Source organism: Enhydra lutris, unplaced genomic scaffold (assembly GCF_002288905.1).
Source record: "Enhydra lutris kenyoni isolate GAN:26980312 unplaced genomic scaffold, ASM228890v2 scaffoldscaffold26, whole genome shotgun sequence".
Classification (NCBI taxonomy): domain Eukaryota; kingdom Metazoa; phylum Chordata; class Mammalia; order Carnivora; family Mustelidae; genus Enhydra; species Enhydra lutris.
In genome coordinates, this window is record NW_019154110.1 from 26,918,104 (window position 1) to 26,945,973 (window position 27,870).

General features: G+C 46.5%; 1 protein-coding gene across 2 annotated transcripts in view; it reads right to left on the reverse strand.

Moving 5' to 3' along the window:
* Positions 1 to 2,947: 2,947 nt before the first annotated feature.
* The window catches only part of LOC111151253 (signal transducer and activator of transcription 5B), a 41,350-nt gene continuing 16,427 nt past the window's right edge, over positions 2,948 to 27,870 (reverse strand). The window contains exons 2-19 of one of the 2 annotated variants that reach the window (XM_022509117.1): positions 26,525 to 26,721; positions 23,344 to 23,500; positions 21,605 to 21,694; positions 20,318 to 20,492; positions 17,387 to 17,517; positions 16,966 to 17,117; positions 16,372 to 16,527; positions 15,767 to 15,946; positions 15,288 to 15,375; positions 15,085 to 15,207; positions 14,209 to 14,301; positions 11,114 to 11,320; positions 10,217 to 10,311; positions 9,984 to 10,114; positions 8,352 to 8,522; positions 6,503 to 6,554; positions 6,060 to 6,167; positions 2,948 to 5,542 (exon numbers count right to left, since the gene is read on the reverse strand). In XM_022509117.1, the coding sequence (XP_022364825.1) occupies positions 5,416 to 5,542; positions 6,060 to 6,167; positions 6,503 to 6,554; positions 8,352 to 8,522; positions 9,984 to 10,114; positions 10,217 to 10,311; positions 11,114 to 11,320; positions 14,209 to 14,301; positions 15,085 to 15,207; positions 15,288 to 15,375; positions 15,767 to 15,946; positions 16,372 to 16,527; positions 16,966 to 17,117; positions 17,387 to 17,517; positions 20,318 to 20,492; positions 21,605 to 21,694; positions 23,344 to 23,500; positions 26,525 to 26,652 (2,364 nt within the window). In that variant the 5' untranslated portion in view covers positions 26,653 to 26,721 and the 3' untranslated portion in view covers positions 2,948 to 5,415. Of the gene's footprint in view, positions 5,543 to 6,059; positions 6,168 to 6,502; positions 6,555 to 8,351; positions 8,523 to 9,983; positions 10,115 to 10,216; positions 10,312 to 11,113; positions 11,321 to 14,208; positions 14,302 to 15,084; positions 15,208 to 15,287; positions 15,376 to 15,766; positions 15,947 to 16,371; positions 16,528 to 16,965; positions 17,118 to 17,386; positions 17,518 to 20,317; positions 20,493 to 21,604; positions 21,695 to 23,343; positions 23,501 to 26,524; positions 26,735 to 27,870 lie in introns of those variants that run through there. The other variant, XM_022509118.1, reaches the window with a different exon arrangement.

A 27,870-nucleotide genomic window follows, 5' to 3' on the forward strand; every position in this document is an offset into this window, starting at 1 on the left:
TGATGACCATGATTCTATTTTCTGTCTTTATGAATCTAACTACTCCTAGTACCTAATATAAGGGCAACCATACAATAATTGTCCCTTAGCGTCTAATTCATTCAGCATAATGTCTTCAAGATTCACCCACGTCGTAGCATGTATCAGAATTTCCTTCCTTTTTAAAAACTAAGTGATATTCCATTATGTCTAGACCACATTTAGTTTATCCATTCATTCATTGATGGACATTTGTGTTTTCATCTTTTAGCTATTCCTGCTATGAACACGGAGGCACAAATATCTGTTTGAGTCCCTGATTTCCATTTTTTTCTGAGAAAATACCCAGAAGTAGAAGTGCTGGATCACATGGTAATTCTGTTTAACTTTTCGAGGAATCTCCATGCTGTCCTCACAGCAGCTGCCTACCCGCAGTGCACACAGGTTTTCCAACTTCTCCACATACCCTACCAGCTTTTTGTTTTGTTTTGCTCTGACAATGGCCAATCCAATGGTTAAGAAGTGGTATCTCATTGTGGGTTTGCATTTCTACCGACTGAGCATCTCTTGCCTGCTTATTGTCCACGTGTGGACTATGTCTTTAGAGAAATGTCTGTTCACATTCTTTCCATTTAAAAGTTCTTCCTACTGTAGAGTTCTTTATATATTCTGGGTATTAGTCCCTTATCAGACATATGATTTATACATATTTTCTCCCAGTCTGTGGGGTGCCTAGTCACTCTGCTAACAGTGTCCTTTAATGCAAAGAAGTTTTCTTTTCTTTTCTTTTTTTAAAGATTTTATTTATTTATTTGACAGAGGTCACAAGTAGGCAGAGAGGCAGGCAGAGAGAGAGAGGGAAGCAGGCTCCCCGCCGAGCAGAGAGCCCAATGCGGGGCTCAATCCCAGGACCCTGAGATCATGCCCGGAGCTGAAGGCAGAGGCTTAACCCACTGAGCCAGCCAGGCACCTTGCAAAGTTTTCATTTTGATGAGGCCCGATACATCTTACATTGCTCATGGTGTCATGGCCAAGAAATCATTGCCAAATCCAACGTCATGAAGCTATGTTTTTTTTCTAAGAGTTTTATAGTTTTAGCTCTTACGTTTAGGCCTTTGATCCACTTTGAGTTAATTTTTGTATGTGATGTCAGGCTCCAACTTCATTCTTCGGCATGTGGTTATCCAGCATCTCAGTACTGCTTGTTGAAAGGACTATTCTTACTCTTATTACGTGGTCTTGGCACCCTTGTCAAATATCAGTTGACCATAGACACATGGGTTTCCTTCTGGACTCTGAATTCTATTCCACTGGTCCATATGTCTACCCTTATGCCAGTATCACACTATGTTGATTATTGTTACTTTGTGGTAAGTTTTGACTTGCTTATTGTGAAATGTGACTATTTCAACTTAAATCTTCTTTCTCAGTTGGTTATTTAGGAGTATGTTGTTTAACTTCCATGTATTTGTGAATTTTCCAGGGCTTGATCTTGTTATTTACTTGTTTAATGAGTGGCTGGATCATTTTAGGGAGTCTGTCTACTTCCCACACACCCCTCCAGAGTGTGATGCCTGATACTGGTCTGTAAGGCGGGACAGACTTGAGAATGCCCACAGTCGCCCTAGCACAACTAGGGCAATTTTCACAGATGGGTCTCTCTCCCTGACCACACCCAACTGTTAAGCCGCAGGCACTGCTAGCTGATTATTACCTATTTTTCAACAATGCTTTGGGGAGTAAGTTGCTCCAGAAATTGATCCAATCAAGTTCAGGCTTCTTTGAAGGGACTGTTTGACAGCCAGGGTTTGAGATCTGTTCTGACCCCAAGAGAGCACCTCCCAGCTGTCTTTCCCCATCCCTCTGTAGCACACTAACTGGCCCCATTTCAGGCTCTATCTCCGATAAAGCTATTGTTCTCCTGCCATTTGCCTTTCATCACAAACATCCAGTGTTTTCAAGAGCACTCTTAAGCTTGAATTTCTTTTGCAAAGGAAGTCAGTTCCTTGGAGGATTCGAAGTTCTCTATTCTAAAGCCTACTGGGCATACACATCTCCTAGACCTGATCATTTTTAAAAAATATCTTGAGTGAATGAGAAAACGTGAATGGGTAGTGGGGGCAGAAACAGAGGGAGAGAGAATTTTAAGCAGGCTCCACTCTGAGCCCAACGCTGGGCTCGATCTCATGACCTGGAGATGATCCCGCCCTCCTTCATCTCCAGCGGCTGCTTGCTCTTGTCTCTCTGGCCAACTGCCTCTCTTTTCTTAATTCTATGTGTTCTTTAAAGGAGTCAGCTCAAGTTAATTGGTGCCTTTTCTCCGTGTTCTCTGGTATTCAGTAACGGCCTCAGGATAACTTTACTATAGCACAAGCCAATATCCTATCACGATTGGTTGTGTGGCTGTCTTTTCCCAGCCAAAATCCTCAAGAACGATTTCTTGTCCCTACATACCATGCCCCATGCAGGGTGGACACTTGAAATGTGCTGAAGTTTAAGGACGAACTTTCTTTTATTTTAAAGATCTTATTTATTCATTTGAGACAGAGAGAGCACCTGCAGGGGGAGCAGCAGAGGGAGAGGGAAAAGCAGGCTCCCCGTTGAGCCGGAAGCCCAATGCCATAGGACTCGATCCCAGGACCCCAGGATCATGACCCAAGTCGAAGGGAGATACTTAATTGACTGAGCCATGCAGGCGCCCCAAGGATCAGCTCTCTAAAAGGAAGAGTGTGGAATCAGGAGGCAGGAGATAACAGACTATCATTCTAATTTTTAAAACATCTTATGTATGAACAGGCAGTTCAGAAATGCCCCCTCTGCCATCAAAGCTGAAGACATTCTCTCTGAGGCCAATTCCCAACTAGTTCTGCTTTTCACAGTCACACTGATGATTTGAATATTTCCCTACCAAAACTACCCTCTTTCACCACCTGATGGAAAAAAATAAAAACAGAACTCAGTATTGTCCCTTCAGAGGAAGAAGTCTTTATTATAACATAAAATACACAATTTTGTGACTGCCCCAAATTGTACACAATACTTTTTTGGTGGCTATATACTAATCTGCCTCAACACTAAAATATATATTTGAAATAATTTCACAAAGTTTTAAAAAGAAAAATTATAAAAAGTATACTTCTACTTTGTTATATTCACTTTTAGTCTCCCCATCCCCCTACAAAACCCTGCACATTCCACACATTGAAATACTTTGATGACGTGTGTGTGTGTGTGTGTGTGTGTGTGTGTGTGTGAGAGAGAGAGAGAGAGAGAGCAAGTGAGAGGCAGAGGAGTACAACTTGCCCCTGCCTCTTTTGTGGTTTGCAGGAATAGGGAGAAAAGAGAAAATATAACGCAGATAGCAAGCACACCTTTTCAGTCAAAAATCTCTCCCATCTCTAGGCACCACCTCAGGAAAACTGAGGACAGCTTAGCAATTGTACAAGCACAGGACCCCTACACTCGGGGCAGCCACACTTTTCAGTACCCGCAACCCCAGTGCCAACTGTAAAGGGCAAACTCTGCCCTCAGCATTCCCGGGGGCTGGGTCCGGTCCAGGCTGAAGGGGTGTCAGGCCCCGCCTGTCAGGGCCCCCCGAACTCCCAGCGCAGCACTCACAGGCCAGTGTTGGTGAAGCCCGTGGAACAGGCAGGTCAGGGTCCGAGAGCGGTCCGGCTTCCTTTTCTCCTTTCCCCACCGCTCTGATCCTCACGGTAGAATTTTAATCAAATCTCGAGGGGCATGTAAAGGGCTTAGCCGCATCCTATGTCAATGCTGGTATCATGGAGGGGTCGGCCTGCTCCTCAGAGGCAGAGAGATTCTACTGCCTGGCATAGAAAAATAAATCAGTGTATGAAACCAAGCCAGGGCAAACAGCAGCTTTTAAAAAGCCATCTTCCAATAAATAATTTACTACAGAGGAATATTTTCCTTTAACATCAAAACACTGATAAATTCAGAAGTCATTTTTGTAAAAAAAATATGTTTATTTACTCACATGTATAAAAATAAGGTTTTTAGGACCATTCTCTCCTGGGTGCAGTCATTGATTCTTGGGGGGGCAGGGGTGAGTGGCCTTGTAGGCCTACCCCAAAAGCTATATCTGTTTCCCTCTCTTCCCACCTGACTGCCATAGCCCATTCCTTCCATCTGATATAAAGCTATGGAAGAAATTGTGGACAACATTATACTGAAGCTGTTTTTCATTTTGTTTTTGCAGCTTACCAAACATCCCAGGAAATCCACTGACTGCATTTCCCCAAATTACCAATGCCCGGCACCCGGCGGCCCGTACCGAGTGGGCAATGACACCAAGGAACATGTTGGCCCTTGGTTCAGACCGCACTCCTGCCACCCCCTCCCCAAGACAGCCCGTGTGAACAGTGAAGGGAAACAAGGTGACTTGGGTATGAATGGCACAGGACCTGCCACAGGAAGAAAGAATTGTGATGTCTGATGAGGGTGGGAAGAGGAAAACAAGAAGTCTCAATTTAGAAATAAAACACCACCATGTGCAAACAGCCGTCATCAGTAAGCCTCGCAGTACCCACACTTGGGCAGAAGGATGGGCAGACTGGAGGGCAGATGTCCCAGGGAGCAAGGCAATTTTCTCAGCGCCTGTGGGTCACAGCTGGGCCTTACACTCTAGCCACGACACAAAGGACGTCAATGTCGTAAGCTACAGTTACATGACCCTCTCTCCTCTAATTTATCAAACGTGTGGGTGCATGTATACACACAGAGAGCTGAGTAGAATTCCACAGAGTGGAAGGAAGGAGGGGTGAGGGAGAGAACATGTAGATGGGTTAAGTGTTATTTAAAAAGCCACTACCCATCGGACAACCCATGACCTCCCTTGCCCCAACAATCACCATACGTTCCCTCTTTACCCATCCCTACCCAGGAAAACGGGGGTGGAAGAGAGAGAAGGCGTGAGGACGGCTTTCTTTCTCAAAAGGCAGTTCGTACATCTCAAAGGAAAGCGGAGAGGGTCCCGGTTATATGTCAACTGCTTGGCGGACACAGTGACAAGCCTCACAGAGAGGAGGCGCTTTCTCCTCCCTATGTCCTTCTCTTGCTTGAGTGGACACATGGCCAAGTTCCAAGGTTTGTGGAACTACTGCCTTTTTGCACAAGGTTGAAACAACCACAGCCTCTGTTTGTGGCCCCAATGCTGCAACTGAACTCTGCACAGCAAGGGGGAGAAACAGTCCAACGTGCAAACTCACACACGCGCGTGTGCGCGCACACACACACACTCACACACTCCCTTCACTGGTGCCACCATGCACAGAAACACTAAAGTCACAACTAGTATTAACACTTCACATTATGAGTATTGTTTCCAAAGAGAAGCGATTCATGGAATTAAAACATCCACAAGAGTAACTCCTCTGTCGAGGACGAAGAAGCTGCAGACGGAGACGGGGTGGGGGGTCACGACTGCGCATGAGGGATCCACTGACTGTCCATAGGTCGGCCTAAGAGCTCCTCCACACGCCGTGCCACATCCATTGTGTCATCCAGATCAAAGTCCCCGTCATTGTCAAGAACAGGGTCAGGGCTTCGAAGGAAAACAGAAAAGATGACAGGAAGGGAAAGGCTGTCAGAGGCTCAATGATGAGCAGCAGAGACCAACCCAAGCCCCAAACCCCACCAGGTGAATGGCCCAAGCTTGCCTATACCCCCTGCCTAGGCTTTGTGGGAAAAGACACTCATGATCTAAACAGTGGTGAGTAGAATCCTTTGCTATCTGGACAGAGAGACTCAAACTACAATACCCACCCAGCTGACCCTAACCCTGGCTGTCCACACACCTAAAGCCCATCTGGCCCTCACACAGAACAAGAAAAATCTCCACTTTGGGAGAGGAGAGTATAAGACATTTGCCCAAATCCACTCTAAATTACCAATATCTTCTGGTCAAATCTCTCTCCCACCTGGGACATGCTAGAGCCCAGCCTGGGTGATCTCAGACCCACAGGAGATCTGGGGCCTTTCACCCACTAGCCTTCAGGATGCCCAGCCTGAGACCAGGTGCCCAGTACCTCCCCGCAAAGCCCCATCAGAACACAACCTACTTCTGGGGGTACATGTTATAATGAGCCGGGGGGCACACGGCTGGGGAGGGGGCCTGGTCCATGTAGGTGGCGCTGGCCCCGGCAGAGTCTGCAGACGCATTCACAAACCTGCAGGAGAAACACGGCAGAGCCTTAGCAGCCTCCGGGCAACAGCTGACCTGGGGAGGGCTTGGGGGGACATTTTTACACCTTTTTTGGGGGTGTGGAAGGACAAAGTGCCCACTGGGACTGGGACTCCAGCTGTGGGAGTGGGGCCCTGGGTCCTGGTCCCACTGAGACTAAGCCCAGTTCCCTCTCCAGGGCTAAGCCAGGTTTTAGGCGGGGAAGGAAGGGCTGGGCCACGTAGTGCCAGTGAGTGGGAGGAGCAGAGCTGAGGGGTGAGGGGGGCTGGGGGAGAGAGAAAGGAGGCAGCAGGAGACCAGAGCCAGACCCTGGGTACTTACTCAGGGACCACTTGCTTGATCTGTGGCTTCACATATCCATCCACCGCTTTAGCTGCCGAGGGGGAAACAGTGATGAGAAGTAAAGTTCTCAATGAAATAAAAATGCAACCTCCCTTAAGAATCACATCTTTTCTCAGCATAGTACACAACTACATCATTCTGTCTTAAGATCTGATACAAGCACTTAATATTTTAATTTGTTAGGAGGACCTGGTCTAGAAGCCTTAATACTAAAAGTGTAAATTAAAATATCTTCTGAGTTGGCTTGGATGTGTTAATAAATTCTTCAAACCACAGAAAACATGTACTTCAGCACAAATCCAAACCAAGCATTAATTGTACACTAAGTATAAAAAGAAAATATATTTTAAAAGTTTAAAGTTATAGACGCAGCAGAGTGATAGGATTTGCTTTGTGTCCCAGGGAATAAATTGAGGCGAGCAGAAGAGGACAAATTTTCAATCACAGAAAGGATGTTGTCATACTTAGAACTGCCCACAAAAGAAAGGGGCTGTCTTGGGAAGAACTGATTTCCCATCACTGAAAAGCTTTAAGCGGAAGATGTACAAAGACTTGTCGGGTTGTACCGAGAAATCAGAGAGGAATGAATCTGACTTGATGGTCCCTAGAGTCATTCTGAGTATCTCCTCTTTTAGGAAAGGGAGTATCAGTCAAGTATCTGTGTGCTCTTTTGTTTCCCTGCTCTTTCTGCGTTTGGGGTTAATCAAATGGTCACTCATCCTGTACTGTCCATGCCCTGTGGCTGGTTAAGAAGAATGCTGGTGTGGGGGCGCCTGGGTGGCTCAGTGGGTTAAGCATCGACTATTTCTTTTTCTTTTCAAAAATTTTATTTATTTGACAGAGAGAGAGATCACAAGTAGGCAGAGAGGCAGGCAGAGAGGGAGAGGGAGAAACAGGCTCCCTGCTGAGCAGGTCTGTAAATACAATCTTAGAACATCACTTTAATGACTGCATAGAATTCCACTGTATGTTGATTTGATGTTATTTGAGAGACTTACAGTTTAGGTTATTCACAGTTTTCTGTTGTGAATTAATATCGAGAGAACCTGGGGTACCTGGCTGATTCATTCATTAGAGCATGCAACTCTTGATGTCAAGATCCGGTGTTCAAGCCCCACATTGGGGGTAGCTTACTACATACATTCATACATACATATGTACATGTGCACGTACATAAACAAACTAACTCACTGAGAGAACCTGGTGCATGCATCCTGTTTGACTATTTCCCTAGGATAAATGCCTAATCTGTTCCAAACTTTTCTGGAAATTTTACAATTAATACAGAATACTCTTATGAACAGAAACACTAAAACCATCTGTTTTGAAAAACAAGCTTTATCTTTTTTAAAAAATTTTATTTATTTATTTGAGAGAGAGAGAGAGAGAGAGAGAGAGAGCACGCAAGCAGGAAAAGCAGCAGAGAGGGGAAGCAGACTCCGCACTGAGCAGGGAGCCCAACATGAGGCTCAATCCCAGGACCCTGAGATCATGACCTAAGCTGAAGGCAGACGCTTAACCGACTGGGCCACTCATGTGCCCCAAATTTTATCTTTCTAATTTTACTTGGTCTAAGCTTGTTTTAAAAACAATTTGAAAAAAATAATAATAAAAGCAATTTGTTCCCTTCCATTTGATATTTGGGTTAGCAGCAGATATGATCGAAGAATATAGTCTGGGATTTACAACTCTCCTGAATAATGCTTGAACACCAATAACTAAATACTAATTGTGTACGTGTTTTTGCAAGACAGACACACATACACACATAAAACTAAAAGAAAACGAAAATCACAACAAAACCCAATCAGAGCACGAACACCGTTACCAGTGGCAGGCTCGCATGGAACTGGTGTGTAGTATCTGGAGTACACTTCATCTTTTGGCCGATCAGGAAACACGTAGATGAGGTAATTCAGGTCCCCCAAGCGGTCGGCCAGGGACCGGATGGAGAAGTCTCTGGTGGTAAAAGGCATCAGGTTCCAAAACATCCTTTCCTCTAGAACAATAAACAAAATAATCATATTCTAAGCAGATTTCTAAACAGAAAATCTTAAAACCCAAATATACTACAAATCAAAGCTCTATATTAGAACTGTCCCAATAAAGATCTCCATTTAAAAATAGCCACAGGTTGTAGGTCACCTCGTTGGCTCAGTCTTAACAGTTAAGCATTTGACTTTTGATTTCTGGCTCACGTCGTGACCTCAGGGCTGTGGGATGCATCCCCATGTTGGGCTCCACCTGCAGCAGGGAGTCTGCTTGGGGGTCTCTCTCCCTCTCCCTCTGCCCCTACCCCTCTCCACTCTCTCTTAAATATGTGAATAAATCTTAAAAAAAAAAAAAAAAAGACCAAATGAGGTTGTGGCTCAATTACTTAAGAAAGCCACGGGGAGATAAGCTGGTAAGCACTTCCCTAGAGATCCATGATCTCAGGTAGTTTCATTCAAATGGTTTTCAGTTCCTCTGTAGAAGAAATAGTTCTTATTGACTCCAAGCCTTGATCCCTGTACAAAAGTACATGAGAGACCCAGGAAGCATGTCCACGTCATGCAGAGGCTGCATGAGAGCTATGAAAAGCTGCTAGTATTTTTAAGTTGCAAAAAAACGAGTGAGCTACCCTTAACTTATTGTGAGGATCAGAGAAAAGAATTGTTCTTGGATGGAAATAGTCAGTGGCCATGCCTTTATGTTGATTAGGATAAAGGAATAATTAAAATAGCATATTACTCTGGGGCGCCTGGGTGGCTCAGTTGGTTAAGCATAGCCTTTAGCTCAGGTCATGATCCCAGGGTTCTGGGATCGAGCCCTGTATCAGGCTCCCTGCTCAGCGAGGAGCCTGCTTCTCCCTCTCCTCCCTGCTCTTGCTCTCTCGCTATCTCTCTCTTTCTCTCAGACAAAATCTTTAAAAAAATAAAATAAAATAGCACATTACTTCCAGTCTAATGACTCCCTAAACATCCAAGTAATTCTTCACTGAAATAAGCTCTGGTTCAGTAGTAAGAAGGCAGACATTTCAAAAGGGAAGCAGCTCAGATTGCGGACGAATGCTGTGTGACAGGTAGCCACTTCACTGTTACACATCTGTCTCTCCGAATTAGTAACTGTGTTTCCCGTGGTATGATTTTATGTAGCTGCTTTGTGGCCCCAGCTGCATCATGGTGACCCATTTGCGGGCCCTTCATCAGAATTGACCCCATACTTAGTGCTCAGTAAGTCACTGGTTGAAGAAATTTTACAACAAAAGCAGCTAACCAGAACCATATTTTAAAGATTTTTTATTTATTCACTTGAGATGGGAGAGGATAAAGGGAGAAGCAGACTCCCTGCTGAGCCAGGAGCCTGATGTGGGGCTGGATCCCAGAACCCAGAGATCATGACCTGAGCCAAAGGCAGATGCTTAACCATCTGAGCCACCCAGGCGCCCCCAAAATATGTTCTAAAAAGGGAGGGAACTCACGAGAATCAAACTTCCAAGCAATGGTGATGCCGCCAATTTCAGAGTCGCTGAATCTCAGTAGGAAGGTCCCATCAGGCTTGTTAATGAGTAGGTCGTGGGCCTGTTGCTTGTTCACGAAACCCAAAATAGCCCTGGATCACAGAGGCCAAAGAGGAGAAACAGATGTGATGTTTTAACAGCGGAAAGAAGAGCTTCATACTCTATTGGCTGACTTAGGAAATGACAATTCTCACCCATCATTCCAATGAGGCTTGAGATGTTTTTTTAACACTTCCATCACACCATCGAACCACTGCCAGAATGTGTAATTTCGTCCTGGTAAATTCTCCTAGTTGGAGATACAACAATGAGCACAAGAAGGCCAAGTGTAACACCTAGAATATTGCCTGCGGATACTTAAATTGAAAATAATTAAATGAAAAACAAACATCTACACTGTCAGAATCATACAAATACACATGCTTGTTTAAGTTTTACCAAATGGTCCTACCGTCAAAAAACCGGACAGAGAGGAAGACAGAAGGGAAAACAGAGAAGTTACCAACACCCCAGTGGCCCCTGCTACAAACACCTTCACTTGGATTTGGGCTGACTCGTTCTTTGCTTTTATGAATTAGGACATTTAAAACACCTGGGGATGGAGGTGTACACAAAGAGAAACAAAAGGTGGACTGAAAGTCAAAGATGTGACAGGTGACATCTCAATTACCCAATGCTGGGGGAGACGCTTCCTCCCTCAGCATTCCCTCTGGTGGGCTGAGGGCCCCACGGTAGCCTGGCTCTGCAGGATTATGCAGCAGGGAGCATCAGAGAGTCCATGGAAAAGACCCATGGACTTCTGATCACAAAAGCTTTACTTCTTGTGAGACATGCTCTCATTTGCTTTGCTCTATTTCCTTTATAAAGGGAAAAAAATCCACTAGCTGCACACAAAGCCCAGTTTACTTAAATATTCAGACCGAATTTTCTACATAAAAAATTATGTGCTTATCCATCTGTTCAGGAGCTTCCTATTACATGGGGCCCATTTTATTAGAGTCATGAAGAACAAACGCCCCGGGCTGGAAGCCTCCAGAAGGCATCTAGTTTGGAGGGACTGATCCAAGGGCAGCCGGCGGCGGGTCCCTCACCCTGTTGAACTGGGACCAGGACACGGACATGCCATTATAGTCTTCAAGGTGGCTGCTGCTGCCGTTGAACAGTTTCTGGGCCAGGAACACGAGGTTCTCCTTGGTCAGGCCGCGGTTGCTCTGCACTTCGGCCTTGAATTTCATGTTGAGCGCCTCACACAGCTGCGGCCACAGCACTTTGTCGGGCACGGCGAATGGCACCCTGCCCTGAGGCGGAGGGAAGCCAGACTCTTATGAGAAAACAGTTGCATGATTTATTCACTCAACCCACAAAATGAAAACACTGATGGCTCAATGCAGTTACAAACATTTGTCTCGCTGAGCTTGAGGATAAATTCTAACTTTTTTGACACAGGCAGCTCTGTGAGACAACTTAGGAGGTACCCTCAAGCTCTCTATGGTGTTCTGTAAATGAGCTGCTGAACCTCCAGTCTCATCCTTTATTCTAAGAGCCACAGAACCAAAACGTGAACCAAAACGGGAACAGGACTCAGACTGGTTCTCTAGTGGCAGGCAGAGAGAATTGTGTGCGTACTCACGCGCACGTGTGCATAAGTGTGATCCTTGAACCCAGCTCAATGTGAAAAAATTTTATGTGGAAGAATGGAAACTGAGTTGGACCACTTGTAATTGAGAAGCAGGTTATAATATGGATTTTTAATAAACTGTTTTTCATCCCATTCAGCCATGGTACTTCATTTTTTTTTTCCATTATTACAACTTTTTTTTGGGAATAGGCAACAGAATCACATAATATAAAATTTTAAAAGTACGGAAGGGTATACAGTGATGTGTCTTTTTTTTTTTTTTCTTTTTAAGGCTTTATTTGAGAGAGAAGGAGAGCAGCAGAAGGAAAGGGAGAAGCAGACTCCCTGCTGGGCAGGAAGGTGGATGTGGGGCTCGATTCCAGGACCCTGGGAACATGACCCGAGCTTAAGGCAGATCCTTAACAGGCTGAGCCACCCAGGTGCCCCATGAAGTCATTTTCTTAACCCTGTGTCCCAGCAGCCCAGTTCCTCTGCCCAGAATATATGATCTAGTTTATTGCGTATGGCTCCAAAGATATTCTATGCATATTCTATGCATGCCTTTTTAAAAATATAAATGGAGGCACCTGGGTGGCTCTCTCAGTTAAGCACCCGACTCTTGATTTTTGGCTCAGGTCATGATCTCAGGGTTGTGAGACTGAGACCTGCATTGGGTTCCATGCTCAGCACGGAGTCCGCCTGAGAATCTCTCTCTCCCTTTCCTGCTATCCCTGCCTCCACTCATGCACTCTCTCTCTAAATAAAAACAAAATAAATAAATAATGATTGAATATATATATATTCACCTATTTTTATATATTATTTATTTATATATATTATATATATTACATATATATAATAGCATATAATCCACACGTTCTACCTCTCCCTTTTCTCACTTAGTATCTGTAAGACCTTACATTAGCACATAAACACATGTTCTTCTGTGGCTGCTAAATACTCCACAGTATGGAAGAACAATACTATAGTTAGCCAGGCCCCCATAGATGGACATCTATGTATCAGCCCAGTGATCTTTAGCTACTATAAACAATTCTGCAACGTACTTATGTCATTTGACACAGATGGAAATATATTTGTAGAATAAATCCCCACAAGTATGTATTTATTTTAAAAGAGCATAAGCTGTACACTAGTCATTAACACAACTGAAAATGCTAAAAATGCTTATTTATTTAGGTACTGCCTAAATTTAGGCAATTTATTTAGCAATGACATGTTGCAAGAGCGGCCAACGTGACATGAGCAATGAGCTCGGTGGACAGGCAGGGAGGGGAATGAGAGGAGAGGCGGCAACCCTATCCAGGAGGCTTATCAGGACTTGCTGCAGGCAGTTTTAAGAGAAGCCTCAAACTCGATCTGTAGAATGGGCATGGGAGAATTTCTGCTATAAATCTCACCTTTGCAGCAAAAATACTGTTCTATAAAGAGGACTGTTTTGTTTTTTTTTTTAGATTTTTAAAAATTTGTTTATTTGAGAGAGAGAGCATGAGAGGGGAGAGGGTCAGAGGGAGAAGCAGACTCCTGCTGAGCAGGCAGCCCGATGTGGGACTTGATCCCGGGATTGTAGGATCATGACCTGAGCTGAAGGCAGTTGCCCAACCGAGCCACCCAGGGGCCCCTGTAAAGAGGACTGTTGAGAGAACTCACTGAGACTCTTCATGTTAGAGTATGTGAGAGGAGGACATAATTCTATATCCTGAATGCCAACCAGAACCTTTTATCAGGCTTTCATGGAGTCCTTGCTGCTGGAAATGTGTGATACCTAGAGCTCTTCCTGATGAAATGTTTTGAAGATGCTCATCAAGCGCACACGAGTGGTCAGAGAGTGTTTGACGCACAGACCCACAAAACCACGTTCCTGCCCTTAGACAAAGCATCTCATTCTTCGTGAGAGTTGATATGGATCACAGAACCTCAAGTTTGGAAAAGACATTAAACGGCACCCTCATCGACTGGAGGGAAGAGGGCAGGAAGCAACTGCTAAACTGTAAGTAACGCTCTGATAGGGCCACCTTCCGGAGTTCCAAACTCCACTCACGGTCTGACCCAAGGATTTAAAACACTATTCGCTAAATAGTGACTACGTGACAAACATTTTGTATTTTCTATGTTACCTAATTTCATTTATTATTTTTTTAAGTAAACTCTGCCCAAAATGGGACCTGAACTCATGATCCCCAGATCAAGACTTGCATGCTCTCCTGACTGAGCCAGCCAGGTGCCCCTGAATGTTACCTAATTTCATCTTTCTACAAGCACTATGGACCACTACTACCCCTGTGGTACAGACACTTGGGGAAACTTAGGCTCAAAGAGAGAAAGTGAATTCCCTGTGGTCACAACGTGAGGAAATGGCGGGGCGTGAGTTTAACCCTTGGCCAGATTCCAAGCCCACGCTCTTTCCATTCTCCACATACTCTCTACTCTGCCTCCCACTACAGAAATCTGCGCTTTTCTATGCTTTTCTGGGAGAGAACACATGAAAGAGATTCATGACACCAGCGTCAGGATCTTGAGACCCACAGGCTCAGGGAATCCACTCACAGGCTCTGCAAAAGCATTGTCCCAGAGGACGGTGGCTGTCGCATTGTTGTCCTGGCTGCCATGGACGATCACCACCACTGGGAGGGACAGGGTCTAGAAACACAAAAGAGAAAGGCTGAGTGCCAAGAGCGACACTTTCCTCTCTTGCTCTTCTTTTTCTTTATCACAACACATTCATTCTCTCTTCAGTTTCAGTAAATGTCACACTCGAATAGAGAACCTGATTGGCTCCAGGAATCACAGGACTCTTCACAGTGCTGCAATCTTAGAAATTTTAGATATTTTAAGAAGTGTTGGCTTAGATACTTCTGAAGGAGGCAGTAAGGTTCTCAAAAGGAGAACAAGAGAGAAAAGAGAAAGAGTATGGAGTATTTCTAGAAGAAAATAGCAAGTAACAAATGTCTAAAACTTACTACAACTGTTACTCAAAGTCATCTGGAGTGAGGTTTCCCTGATTCATTCCTACCTATATCTCCAGCTATTTCTTCTTTTTTTTTTTTTTAAAGATTTTATTTACTTATTTGACAGAGAGAGAGATCACAAATAGGCAGAGAGGCAGGCAGAGAGAGAGGGGGAAGCAGGCTCCCCGCTGAGCAGAGAGCCTGATGTGGGGCTCGATCCCAGGACCCCGAGATCATGACCTGAGTCGAAGGCAGAAGCTTAACCCACTGAGCCACCCAGGCACCCTCCAGCTATTTCAACTTGCTATTTCCTGTTACTGCAGATCTTAAGAGAATCTAAGACACACAATTTTAAGGATGAGGTCTCCCCACTTTCTGTCCACTGAAGGTTAAGACACTATGTGATCAAAACAATTCTTTTGCAATACAAAGTACACACACACACACACACCACACAGCTGAGGGAGGGCTTTACCTTGACTTGAAAAACCAGCTCATTTCCACCAACACTGAACTGTGATTCAAACAGGATTGTAAATTTTTCTTCTGTTACTGACTCTGCTCCACGACGGTCAGACCTCTTAATTCGTTTCAGGGACTGCAAAGGAGACAAATAAAAAAGGTCAGAGCGTTCACAAAACTAGGGAAGATTTGTTCTTTTCCTTCTCCCATGCTCACCATGTTCCTGAAGTGCGCGCTGAGGGTGCCAGTGGCCTGGTGATACTCCATCACACAGCAGTTGTTCAGGATCTCGCCACTGTAGTCACTGCAGAGCAGACAGACACTTGACACAATACCCTCGCAGTATGTCAGTAAATGTAGGGTAGAAAATATATTGGGCGGGACCCAACAAAGAAGGTTGTAAAAATGGGTATCATTTAAAGGAAATGTTAGCTCCATAAAGTATAGAAGATATAAACATACATTAACATAAAAGAAATGTTCTTGGATATATTCCTACTAAATGAATGAAAATCATGTACTTTTTCCACAGAAGGAAAGCCTATATGCTTTCTCTGAGCCAGAAGAGGCCAGAAGGGCTCACAGGGCTCCTAAAACGACTGGCAGCATCCAGAGTGCTGACTGGGAGGCTGGAGCACATTATTCCTGTTGTAAAGCCTTGAAAGAGCCAGACATGAGGGGGAGGGCATGCATACTTGCGGGTGTTCTCGTTCTTGAGCAGCGACTTGGCCTGCTGCTCGCTGATGATGGTGGCCTTCACCTGGGGGGGGTTCATGTGCACGTTCAGCTTCCCGCCCACCAGCAGGCGCACCGTCGCTGCAAACTTGGTCTGGGTCTTCAGGACCTGAGGGGGCTGCTTCTCAATGATGAACGTGCTGCAGGGACACAAGGGACCAGATCACACATGATGCTGACTCAGGGTACAGGGCCTGCCCACCGACGTGGGGAGGCTACCGGGGCTCGGCAGGCAAAGGAAGGGCACACGGCACAGCTCCTGTTCCCGGGGAGGCCACCGAGAGTCAGAGGAGGTGGTGGGAGGGGAGGCAGTGACATGACTCAGCAGCTGGCCCAGGCTGGGGGTGGGGGGACAAGGGCAGTCCACGGAGCGTCCACAACAGAGACTGGGCAAGGTCAACACCAAGCAGCCACTGCAACTGAGGACAGAGAGGGATGGAGGCCCAAGGGAAAAGAGACAAGGACTCCAACGAGAGCCCCCCTACCGCAACCCCGGTGGGCAAAGCACCCCGGCCTGCTCCACGCCAACCACCCAGGGGCTGGGCGTACTGGAGGCGGCAATCACCTGGTCACCAGGGCTGAGATGATGTCTGTGATGGTGGCGTTGACCTCAGCCAGCATCTCCTCCACTGGGCCGGGGATGGGCAACTGCTGGCAGAGGTGCTCAGCCCTGCGGATCTGCTGCCGGTTCTGCCAGATGATCTCGGCCAACTTCTCACACCTGCACGGGAGCCCCGGCCACCGGGAGGACAATGGTATCACCCCACGCCCCAGGCTCCAGGCCGAGAGGCCCCAGTCTGGGGAGAACGCCCCAAGACCCAGCTCCTCGCTCGTGCTGGAAGGTTCTGCACCTCAGCCACCACTTCTGGCCCTGAAGCAGAGTGCCCCCCGCCTTTCAGGAACATAGAGCTGCGCGGGACTAGCGCCCCGGAACCGGTCTGCTCCGCCTGAGGCTCACTCTGCATACCCAGCCCTGTCCCCCTCCCCAGCACGGGAACTCCCTTCCTGGGCACGTGGCACATGACGGGGGCCCCAAAGCTGGCATCAGGAGCCAGAACCCTCGGTGAACTAAGCCTTGCTGCAGCACAGAGAGAGCTGGCTGCCCAAGGAGACGCCAGAAGCAGCGCCCCTGCCCCCAGCCACCCCCAAACACCATTACCAGGACTGCAGCATGTCCAGGCTGCCCTCGGGGGGCCCTCCGTTCCCTGCCAGCTGTTGCCGCCGCTTCCACTGGATCAGCTCATCGTCCAGAATGATGGTCTGCTGCTTCCGCAGCAGCTGCAGGGTCTTCTGGTGCTTCTCGGCCAGCTCCTGAAGGCAGGTGGGGACAGCAGGCCCTTCTGGGCTCCCGCAGAACAGCCCTCACTCGGGAGGCAGGGCTGGGGACCAGGCCCCGGGCACAGGCCCTCCCCTCTCCCAAACCCGCTCTGCCTCACATGCTCCCCACAGGAAAGAAGGTTCTGGCCTCCAGCTCACCAGGGTCCCGCTCTCCTCCCAGCCCTAGCCCTCTCTCGGGCTCCCCGGATGGCCCGGGATGTGGGCCTCCGCGCTTGGGAGCAGAGGCCGCAGACCACACTTACCACGCGGTACTGCTGCAGCGTCTGGGCCTCATGCTGCAGCCAGGCCTCCAGAGACACCTGCTTCTGCTGGAGGGCCGTCTCCCGGCTCAGACGCTCCTGCGGACTCAGCTGGGACAGCCCGGCAAACTGAGCTAGAAGAGGCGATGGGACACCCGCGACCATCATTTCCTGGCTTCCTGCAGGAAGCCCAGTAGAACACTGACACCTGTTCTGGAGGCAAGGCCCTGAGGGTCTGCCCAACACCGGACCGATGGCAACCTGGGGCTCCAGCAGCCAAGGGAGCCAGACCTGAGCGGGCTCTGGGCCCTGGCCCCTCGACTTTGATCTCCCCTTTAGGGACTGTGCAGACGGAAGCCTGCGGGCGCAGCCCCCCGAGGCCTCCCTTCCCATCTTAGTCTACACAGCTGCCTGCCCAGACCTCCTCATGCCACACGGGGGTCCAGCGTGGAGCCTTGCTGCCTGGTTCGATGTGTGCCCTCACCGTTTACTAACTGCGGAACCTCGGGCAAATCATTTCTCCTTCTGGGCCTCAGTTTACCCACGTGCAAAATGGCAGAATCTTGGCCCCTGCCTCAGTGAGTCGACAAGGAATAAGTAAGTGATGATCCACCAAAGGCTCAAGGAACCTCCCGGCTCGTGGGTCCTGAAGGTCAGAGCTGGTCCTTCCTGGGCAGTGGCTTCCAGTGCAGGTTACAGGGTGCCAGAGACAAGCGGCTGCTCAGTCCCACCCCACACAGAAGGACCGCCTAGGGAAGCCCCTGCCCCACAGGCTCTGTCCCGCCCCAGGAGCCCAGCAGCCTCTCCTCTGGAACAAGGGGTTTCTCCAGGTGCTGGCAGGGGCCTAACATGTTGGTTTGTCCAGGCTGGGTGACCGTGAGCTCAGCGGACCAACCAGAAGGAGATGGAGAGGCACAGACAGGCACACACAGGGACAGAAGGAGAAGGTGGTGAGTGGGAGGGAATGTCCAGCGCCCAGTGGCAGCAACACCTCTCAGGACAGGGAGGTAGCTTCTCTCCACGCTAGCGTGGGGCTCTCATCCATGGCACGAAGGGGGAGTCAGGGAGGCCTCCTTACCGTTTTACCAAAAATCTATTATGAAATACTTCAGACCCAGGGAAGGTAGAAAGAGTGATGCAAGGAACACCTGCGTTTTGATAACCCAGCTGAAGAAACCACAGGGAAAGCCACCTGTACGTCCTTCCCTGCTTGCAAACCCATCCCGGCCTCCAAAGGTAACCACTGTCCTCCACACTGGGATTATCACGGCCTGCCCAGCGTCTTGCTGAGTATCCCAGTGTCCTCACTTGGGCTGAGACAAGGAGATGGGAGCATCAGCATATCGTGGTCGAGGGCCATGTCACACTGACCGAGGCCCTGCCTCATGGACACACAAGCTGGGACAGACAAAAGGAACTCGAGACAGCCTGGGAAAGCCCTAGCACTGGAAGAGAACTGGAAATACGGTTCTGATCCCTCGTGGACACACAAGCTGGGACAGACAAAAGGAACTCGAGACAGCCCGTGAAAGTCCCAGCACTGGAGGAGAACTGGAAATATGGTTCTGATCCCATGACTGGGGACTGAGAGAGAAGACTACCGTCCAGCCATGGCACACAGCAGAGTAGTCCTGAGGCCACCTCAGAAATCCTGCCACCCACAAGGGGTGCTAGTGATCCCCATACCTGGGCCCAACCTCCCTAAGCCAGTGACCCACTTAGGTCTCCCCTGGTACTCTGTGGAAGCTTCTGGGAGGGAGGTGAGGAGATGGGAGGCAATTCTCTGCTCCACTGGAGGGAGCTGAGCCTTCTCTTGCACAAACAGAGCAATAGTCTGCGTTTCTGATGAGTCAACTTGATAAATGAGACTGAACTGACATTGCATGGTGGGTAGAAACCCAAAGCAGAATCTAACGCAAACCCGTAAATAGGAAACAGAAAACCCAAGAAGGGGACTGGAAGAACTATCAACCATCAAAGGCTGGGGTAGAACTGACAGCCTGAATTTTCCTGTTCCCCAGTCTAGGAAGAGGGCTACCCTTTCCCTGAGGTCAGTCTGAGATGGATTCAGATGGAGGAAGACATGCTGGAACAATCCCACCAACATTTACTCAACACCTGGTATAGGTGCAGGCAATGTGCGAGCCTGAGGGTACAGAGGTGTAAGACACAATACCTTCTCAAAGACTCTATTCTACTGAGGGAGATGGAGTTATTAATAAATAATATCAAGACAGCTCTAAGACTGACCCACATGCAGAGTCTTAGAGAAGCACTGGATAGAGACGGCTATGCGTCTGTATAGCCGGGCTGATCAAGCAGAGGCTTTTCGGAGAATCTCTGTGGGGCCTGCTTGCAGGGAGAGGGAAATTAAAGTCACCCTGTCAAATTCCTACACGGTCAGTAGGGGGCCCCAGTGGGGACCCAGGACCTACTGCTGAAGTTCTCAGTACCCAGGTACCTAGCAGGATTTACACAAGGAAGGTGAGCTTCAGGTGCCAGGACAGCCTCTGAATAACCGCACAAAACAGCATTAAACATTTGTCATTACAAACACAGCTCTTAGCCCTTATACTTTCCCTGCTTAGAGAATTTAATATTTCAGTAAAGCAGCATTTATGAAACATCAATTATACACAAAACTGTTTTTTTACTAGACTGTGAACTTCTTCCCACAGGTGGAAATGTCTTCCCCAACAGACCAGGAAGAACACGGGTGCGGGAAACCTGAGTGAGACCCACACTTCCTGAAGGCAAGCTTGTGACCTCTCCCCCTTCCTAAGCTTCCTCCTCCCTGCCCCAACCTTAGGGCAAATCCCTGCTACTTGAGAGAAAGGAGAGTGCCTCTAAACGGAAACCTGGTTCTCTTCCAATCTGACCTGAATTTCCTTCTAGCCCTCATGACACACACCGCCCTGGCCATGTGGACCTCACCCTGGATCCGCAGGCTCTCCTGATACTGGATGATGAAGTACTCCTGGGTCTGCTGCAGCTTCTTCAGTTCATTCTCTGTGTCCTGTGTGACCAGCCGCAGCTCCTCAAACGTCTGGTTGATCTGGAGGTGTTTCTGGGACATGGTGTCAGCAAGACTTCCAACTGGAGAAGTACCCTGGAGACAGAATGGGGAGAATGCAGGCCACAGTGAGGATGGAAGAAAACCTTATGAAGGAAAAGCCAATGCTAGTACCTCAAACCTGGCTGAAATCCCAAAAGTGGAATTTTGAGTCAGAGGAACTGCACACATCATTTGTGAGAACCAATGAGGAGGAGGGGAGAAAAGGAGGGAAAATAGGTGATCTGGCCAACTGTGACACCTTCTTAAGCCACAGTAGAAATCTCGGGGCGCCTGGGTGGCTCAGTGGGTTAAAGCCTCTGCCTTTGGCTCAGGTCATGATCTCAGGGTCTTGGGATCGAGCCCCATGTCGGGCTCTCTGCTCAGTGAGGAGCCTGCTTTCTCCTCTCTCTCTGCCTGCCTCTCTGCCTACTTGTGATCTGTCAAATAAATAAATAAAATCTTAAAAAAAAAATTTCTACGTCAGTCTGGCCTCCACCAGAGTCACCCAAACAGGGTCCATCTAAGCCCTCTTTGGAGAGAGTAGAACTCAGCACATCCAGGAGTTATCTGAGTTTGCAGACTAATGATGGTGACCCCTTGTTCCACATTCGTTCACCGACCCGATGCCATGGACTGTGTGAGGTGCTGAAGACACAGCGGGGAACAAGGCTGTGTAAACACACAGCATCTGTGTCCTCACTCAAGACCTTCTTGCAACTGGGGGAAGAGGCTGAACCTCTCACAGACAGCATCCTAGAGGCCCCCAAAATGAAGTTACAGGGGAGGCATCAATAAGGCTTTTATGGATCCAGCCATTTTGGTGACCTGGTCTCGGCCATTCCTTCAACACTTGGTTGAAAGGGGGCTCAGCAAAAATCCTTCTTAAGTAATCTCACCTGAATATGAGCATGCTTTACTCAAAAACCATTCAGTTGGGATTAAATTATTTTACACCTGTCCATATTGTTTTGTGGTGATAATCTCATCAAGATTATGGATCAGTTAAGATGAGACCATTCTATTACTTTTGTGCCCCTTAGGACAGTGCTCTGGTTATACAGATACCAATAGATGCACACCAAATTATGTTAAGAAATCTGCGTCCAGAGAGAAGTGGGCAAGGAAGGACTTCCCAGCTCCTCTCCCCACACCCACGGGACACTCACATTGTTGGCTTCTCGCACCAGCCTCTGTTCATTGTACAGAATATGTCGGATGCAGCGGACCAGCTCCATGGGACAGCGGTCGTACGTGTTCTAAAAGAATCCAACAGCAGACATCACTTTGTTTCATACCATGTTACGGGGCCTAACGCTACCTCAGTGCAGGGGTGAGATTTTATAAAGGAGGAGACTCCTGGAGACATGATGGCATAATCACAAGCAATGCTGCTCCTCTAATACTAATGGGGGAGGAGAAAAGTATGTCATAGGAAACCCAATTACAAGGAGAAGGCAAGATTATTTTATTTCTTGCCTCTTAATTTGCCTAAAGTACTAGGGCATCATTCCTGGAAAAAGGATACATAAATTTCAAGAGGACCACGTCAGAGGAGAAACTGGACTCCACCTTGACTGAGTAATCAAAATTACGACCACCAATGCAGGAAACATGGATGGTGTATGTCTCTAGATGTGATATCCTGAGAGGGACAGAACATCACTTAATCTAACTTAAACATCACTGAATCTAATGAGGAGGAGACATCACACAAACCCAAAAGGAGGTCCATTTTATCTTTAAAAATAGACAAGGGGTGCCTGGGTGGCTCAGTGGATTAAAGCCTCTGCCTCCAGCTCAGGTCATGATTCCAGGGTCCTAGGATCGAGCCCTGCATTGGGCTCTCTGCTCAGCAGGGAGCCTGCTCCCCACCCCACCGCCTGTCTCTATGCCTACTTATCATCTCTCTCTCTGTCAAATAAATAAATAAAATCTTAAAAAAAAATAGACGAGCCAAATTATTTTAAAATGTCAATGCAGGGGCATCTGGCTGACTCAGTTAGTAGAGCATGCAACTCTTGATCTTGGGTTGTGAGTTCAAGCCTCACATTGGGTGTAGAGTTTACTTAAAAATAAAATCTTAGGGGGAAAAAAAAGGCAATGTAATGAAAGACAAAGAGGTTGAAATGGTTCCAGATTACAGGACATTAAAGAGACACGACATGGACGCCTGGGTGGCTCAGTTCGTTAAGCGGCTGCCTTTGGCTCAGGTCGTGATCCCAGGGTCCTGGTATCGAGTCCCACATCTGGCTCCTGGCTCAGCAGAGAGCCTCCTTCTCCCTCTCGCTCTGCCTGTACTCTCACTCTCTGTTAAACGAGTAAATAAAATCTTAAAAAAAAAAAAAAGAGGGAGAAAGAGAGAGAGAGAGAGAGACACGACAACCGGATGTAATATGTGGTCCTGGGCCAGAGGGGAAAAAAAAAATGCCATAAAGGTTATTATTGAGTCAGTTAACAAAATGGAAATATAGATATGATTACCTAAGAGTGTTTTGTCAATGTGACATGTACTGAGGCTGATAACTGTACTACAACCAGGAAGAGAAAATGCACACTGAAGCACTTAGGGGCAAAGGGACATGATGTATGCAACTTACTCTCAAGTCACAAAAAATGTGTGTGGAGAGAGATTGAATATGATAAAGCAAATATTAACAATGGGTGTTTCTGGGCATATGTAGGGGTTCTTTGTATCAATCCTGCAATCTCCTATAAATTTGAAATTGTTTTCAAATAAAAGGTTTAAAAATAAAAGGCTACAATCCCAAAATCATACAGTAAGAACCTTATATACCTAACATGTAACACTGGGTTGAAGCAGAGAAAGAAAAGCTCCATGGGAAGTACTAAATGGAGAGTCTCTCCTAGGGAAGAGAATTGAGCGTGAGCCCGCATTCACACCTACCTGGAGCTGCGTAGCATAGTGCCCCAGCTTGATCTTCAGTAAGAACCCATCCTCCCCGACTTGGTGCTCCGCCTTCTTCTGCAGCTCCTGCACCAGGCCCTCCAGGAGCTGGGTGGCCTTAATGTTCTCCTGTGGATTATCAAGATCTATTGAGTCCCTAGGGGAAAAAAATTACATACATATGTATACATACATGCAAATACAGCCTCAACGCATCACACCTTTTCTTTAGCTGAAGTGATTTCTTCATAATGCTCACGGCAAATTTCAGGAAACAGTCCAATTCAAATTGTCTAGATGCCTATATTAATCTATCCCTAATCCACTAATTACCTTAGTGGACTGTATATATTTCCTTTCTTTTCTCTCTCTCTTTTCTCTCTCTCTCTCTCTCTTTCTTTTACAATGTACTGCCCTTTCTCCTTCCTTCTACTGACTTGCTCTGGTGCTTACACTATCGCTAGAAATGAAGGGAAAAGGAAAGTGCTTCGTGTACTCTGAAGGAAACAAGGGCTCTGATAACTTCCTATTTATAGTTACCCCTCAAGGGTGTAAGGGGGCACAAGGTCAAGAATGTTCTACATGTTTCTGCCAGCCTTGACTAGTTCTCTGCGTTGCTAATTTCACACAGTACTTCTTAAAGTAAAGACAGGTGCAGTGACACTGACTGCCATTTCTAAGGAAGCCTGGAAGTGAGATATTAAGACAGAAGGTGCCTGCAGGCATTGACACAAGTCACTGGTCGCAGGTCTGGGACCTCCAGGCAATGCTAACTCTTCCAGTGACGCGGAGAAACCACTCTACAGATTTTGTACTAATTCAGAGCCATTGAACTGGTGACAGGTTGGACAGTTTCCCGCCTTCCCTCTCTTCCTTTTCCTCTTTATTCCTTCCTTCCTTCTCTCTTTCCCCCACTCCCCTCACCAACTCTCTTTTTTCAAACAATTTAGGCAACAGTTGCTATAGGGCAGCATTAAATTGCTCAACTCAGCTCGCTGAAGAAACTAAACAGCTGTGAGACTGAAGTAACGTTCAGTTACTGCTGACCGGGTCTGGAGCCAAGTTCGAGATCTGGTGGTCGCTACAGGCTGCACCTCTACACCCTGAAGTCAGTCAGCAACTAGTCTCAGACAAAGGCTCAAGCAGGTGTGCCCAGACGCTGATGATAATGTAGTTCAGTGAATATACCCGCAATCTGTACTCTATACCCGCATCTGTACTCTGAGAAGGCAGTAGAGAAAGCCAAATTTTAAATACGTATCCTCTCTGTACTAAGTAAAGTTTATGTATTAAATGAAAGCCTGGAAGGAATGAAGGGCAGCCTGCACCTCTGTTCCCACTGGCAATAATGCTCCTCATCTGAGGAACCCACTCTTGAGAAGATCCGGTCTCTGTGCAAAACTCACAGGAACCATGTACTGGTTCTGGCACTTGAAAACTCAATTTTCTACTTAAAAAGTGGGGGGGGGAGGGAGGCTTCCTTAGCTTAAACATGAAGAAATAAACATCTTTTTAAATTAAAATCTTGGGGTGCCTGGATGGCTCAGTGGGTTAAAGCCTCTGCTTTTGGCTCAGGTCATGATCTCAGGGTCCTGGGATCAAGCACCACATCGGGCTCTCTGCTCAGCAGGGAGCCTGCTTCCCCCTCTCTCTCTCTGCCTGCCTCTCTGCCTACTTGTGATCTTTGCCTGTCAAATAAATAAATAAAATCTTTAAAAAAAATAAATGAATTAAAATCTTTATGTTCTTAAGAAAACCACGCTAAATAAAATTCAGGTTTTCTTTGATATCAACACAGTCTTTTAACATTCGTTCGATAAGAACTACACGGGGAATCTCCTAAATGAAATTTTAAATCACCAGAAACGTCCTACTAATGTTTTTCTGAACTCTCCAAGTCATTAAAACAGAAAAGAAAATGAGAAAAATGGAAAAGCGCTAGACAAGGTGTAGCAGATGTGCTTGTGTTTAGCTTGGTTTTTTTCTCACTTCATTACAAGAGGCTGAGATTTTTTAAATTGCCCAGAAAATTGCCTTCCTTTGGTGCTCTCTAGCTTCCGACCAGAAATCTGCTACTAACACAGAACTGCAATTACTGCAAGGTGGCAACACTGTCAGGTACACAAGCCTGCTCGGACAGTCGCAGAGTGGCCTCTTGTCCTGGGCTCTGCAGGGGCGGACCCCGCCCTGCGCACGCTGCCACCCCCCGCAGAGGCCTGAAGCAGCTGATGAGCCCCTCAGATCAGAAGGACAGGCTGCTGCCACCCAACATGCTCCCAGGCCCTGAGCAGAACAGGCCCTGAGCCTGCAATAACGTCCATTTGACAGCTCTGTTGTCAATCTACTGCATTACACTAACTCTGAAAGAATTTAAAAATAATTTTCCCTCTGAGTATATAAACAGTAATTTGGCAAATAAGAGTAAAAACACGCCTGTTAAATCTGCCACCAAGGGATGCCTGAGTGGCTCAGTGGGTTAAGCCACTGCCTTCAGCTCAGGTCATGATCCTGGGGTCCTGGGATCCAGTCCCACATCAGGCTCCTTGCTCAGTGGGGAGCCTGCTTCTCTCTCTGCCTCTGCCTGCCACTCTGCCTGCTTCTGCATGACCTCTCTCTCTGACAAATAAATAAATAAAATCTTTAAAAAAAAAAATCTGCCACCAGGAATGTAATTATTGTTAATATTTTGGTGTATTGTCTTTTGGGCTTTATGTGTATGTATATGTTTAAAAACACCAATGTCGCCATTGTTAACTTTGTTAATAATACATTTTATTAAATGATATGCATATGCATACCTGAGCTGCCCCATTAAGCACTAAATTCTTTGTGGACAAACAAGGGCTTTACTCTGTTCATATGAACTCTACACCCTACAGGCACTCAAAACATATTTGTCAACGGTGGTTTATTAGCAGCAAGGATCTAATGCTTTTAGGCACAACTTACTATTTATTAAAGGGAAAAAGGAAAAAATAAGATACAGGAAAAAATCCCATTTTAAAAATCTCAAGAGTTATTCCATCTCTCTAAAATCTAAGCTAGGGCTAAATAACTTTTCATGGGTTACACAGTTTTTAAAAAATGTACAACTTTTAAAGTCTCCCTCATGTTCTTTCCAATCAAACTTCCACAGCTCTGTGCTTCACTAAATATGACAGAAAAAACTGGGTTCACTTACCAAGCTTGGCTTTCAATCCACTGGGATAAATAATGTCGCACCTCGATGGGGAAATGCTGGCCATATAAGGCTTGCATCTGATGAAGAGCATCACCTTGGAGCTGCTGGGCCTGTATCCACACAGCCATGGTTTCAATCTGTTCAACAAGCGATCAGTGGTTCGGGTGGGTTTTTTTTTTCTTCCCCCTTTAAATCCACTAGAATAAATAGTCACAATTAAAAAACCTAGAGATAAATGCTTTTAAGCTCTTCATGGTAGAATAGAGATCAGTATTCTGGAACTGAATTTTAGCTTTAAAATGTTTCAAAATGTACACATCCAGTGTGGCCATGAAAGGTATATAACTTGGTCTACGAAGCGCCAACTGTAAAACATACTGAAATCCTCCAAGTGAAAGTACAAAGCCAACAATAGGAGAACTGCCTATAACTTTGGGATCACAGACATAGTTACTTTTATTCCAAACTTGAAGTAACAATAAGCAGCATTTTAACTGTAAGATAATTAGCACTTTATGGCCAGGTCGGACTCCCCTGCTCAGTGGAGAGTCTGCTTTTTTTTTTTTTTTAAATCACTTGTTTTAGGGCACTTGGGTGGCTCAGTTGATTAAGGGTGTGCCTTCGGCTCAGGTCATGATCCTAGAGTCCTGGGATTGAGTCCTGCATCAGGCTCCCTCCTCAACAAGGAGCCTGCTTCTTCCTCTGCCTGTCATTTCCTCTGCTTGTGGTCCCTCTCTCAAATAAATAAATAAATAAATAAAATCTTAAAAAAAAAAAAAAAAAAAAAAAGCACTTGTTTTAGATTTGGCATTTTGACTAGAAATGCAATAAATGTGCTCCCATTTCAAAAAAGACCCAGTAAAAGAAAAGTGAAAATATCTAAAACATGAATTGAACCCTAAGTATTATTGCCAGTTACTTAAGCTGCAATGCTTTATGCAGAAAGGGCATAGATTTATCTGGAAAAATGCCCCAAGTTTCACCTTCTAAGTTACTGCTAAGGAATTTATGAAGCAATCTTCTATTAAATTACAGTATTTAAAAATCTGTGCGACAGGGACCCTAGATGGCTCAGTCAGTTAAGCATCTGCTTTTGGTTCAGGTCATGGTCACTGGGATCCAGCCCTGCACTGGGCTCGTTGCTCAGCAGGGAGCTTGCTTCTCCCTCAGCCTGCCACTCCCTCTGCTTGTGTGCTCTCTCTGACAAACAAAATCTTAAAAACAAAACTCTCCAACATAAAAACAATACATTCCAGCTAAGAGAACAAGAACCATTATATTCCAATAGTAGGTAGGTTTTTAAAACATGCCCTTGAGTCTAGAAGTTTTATAAAACTACCATGATG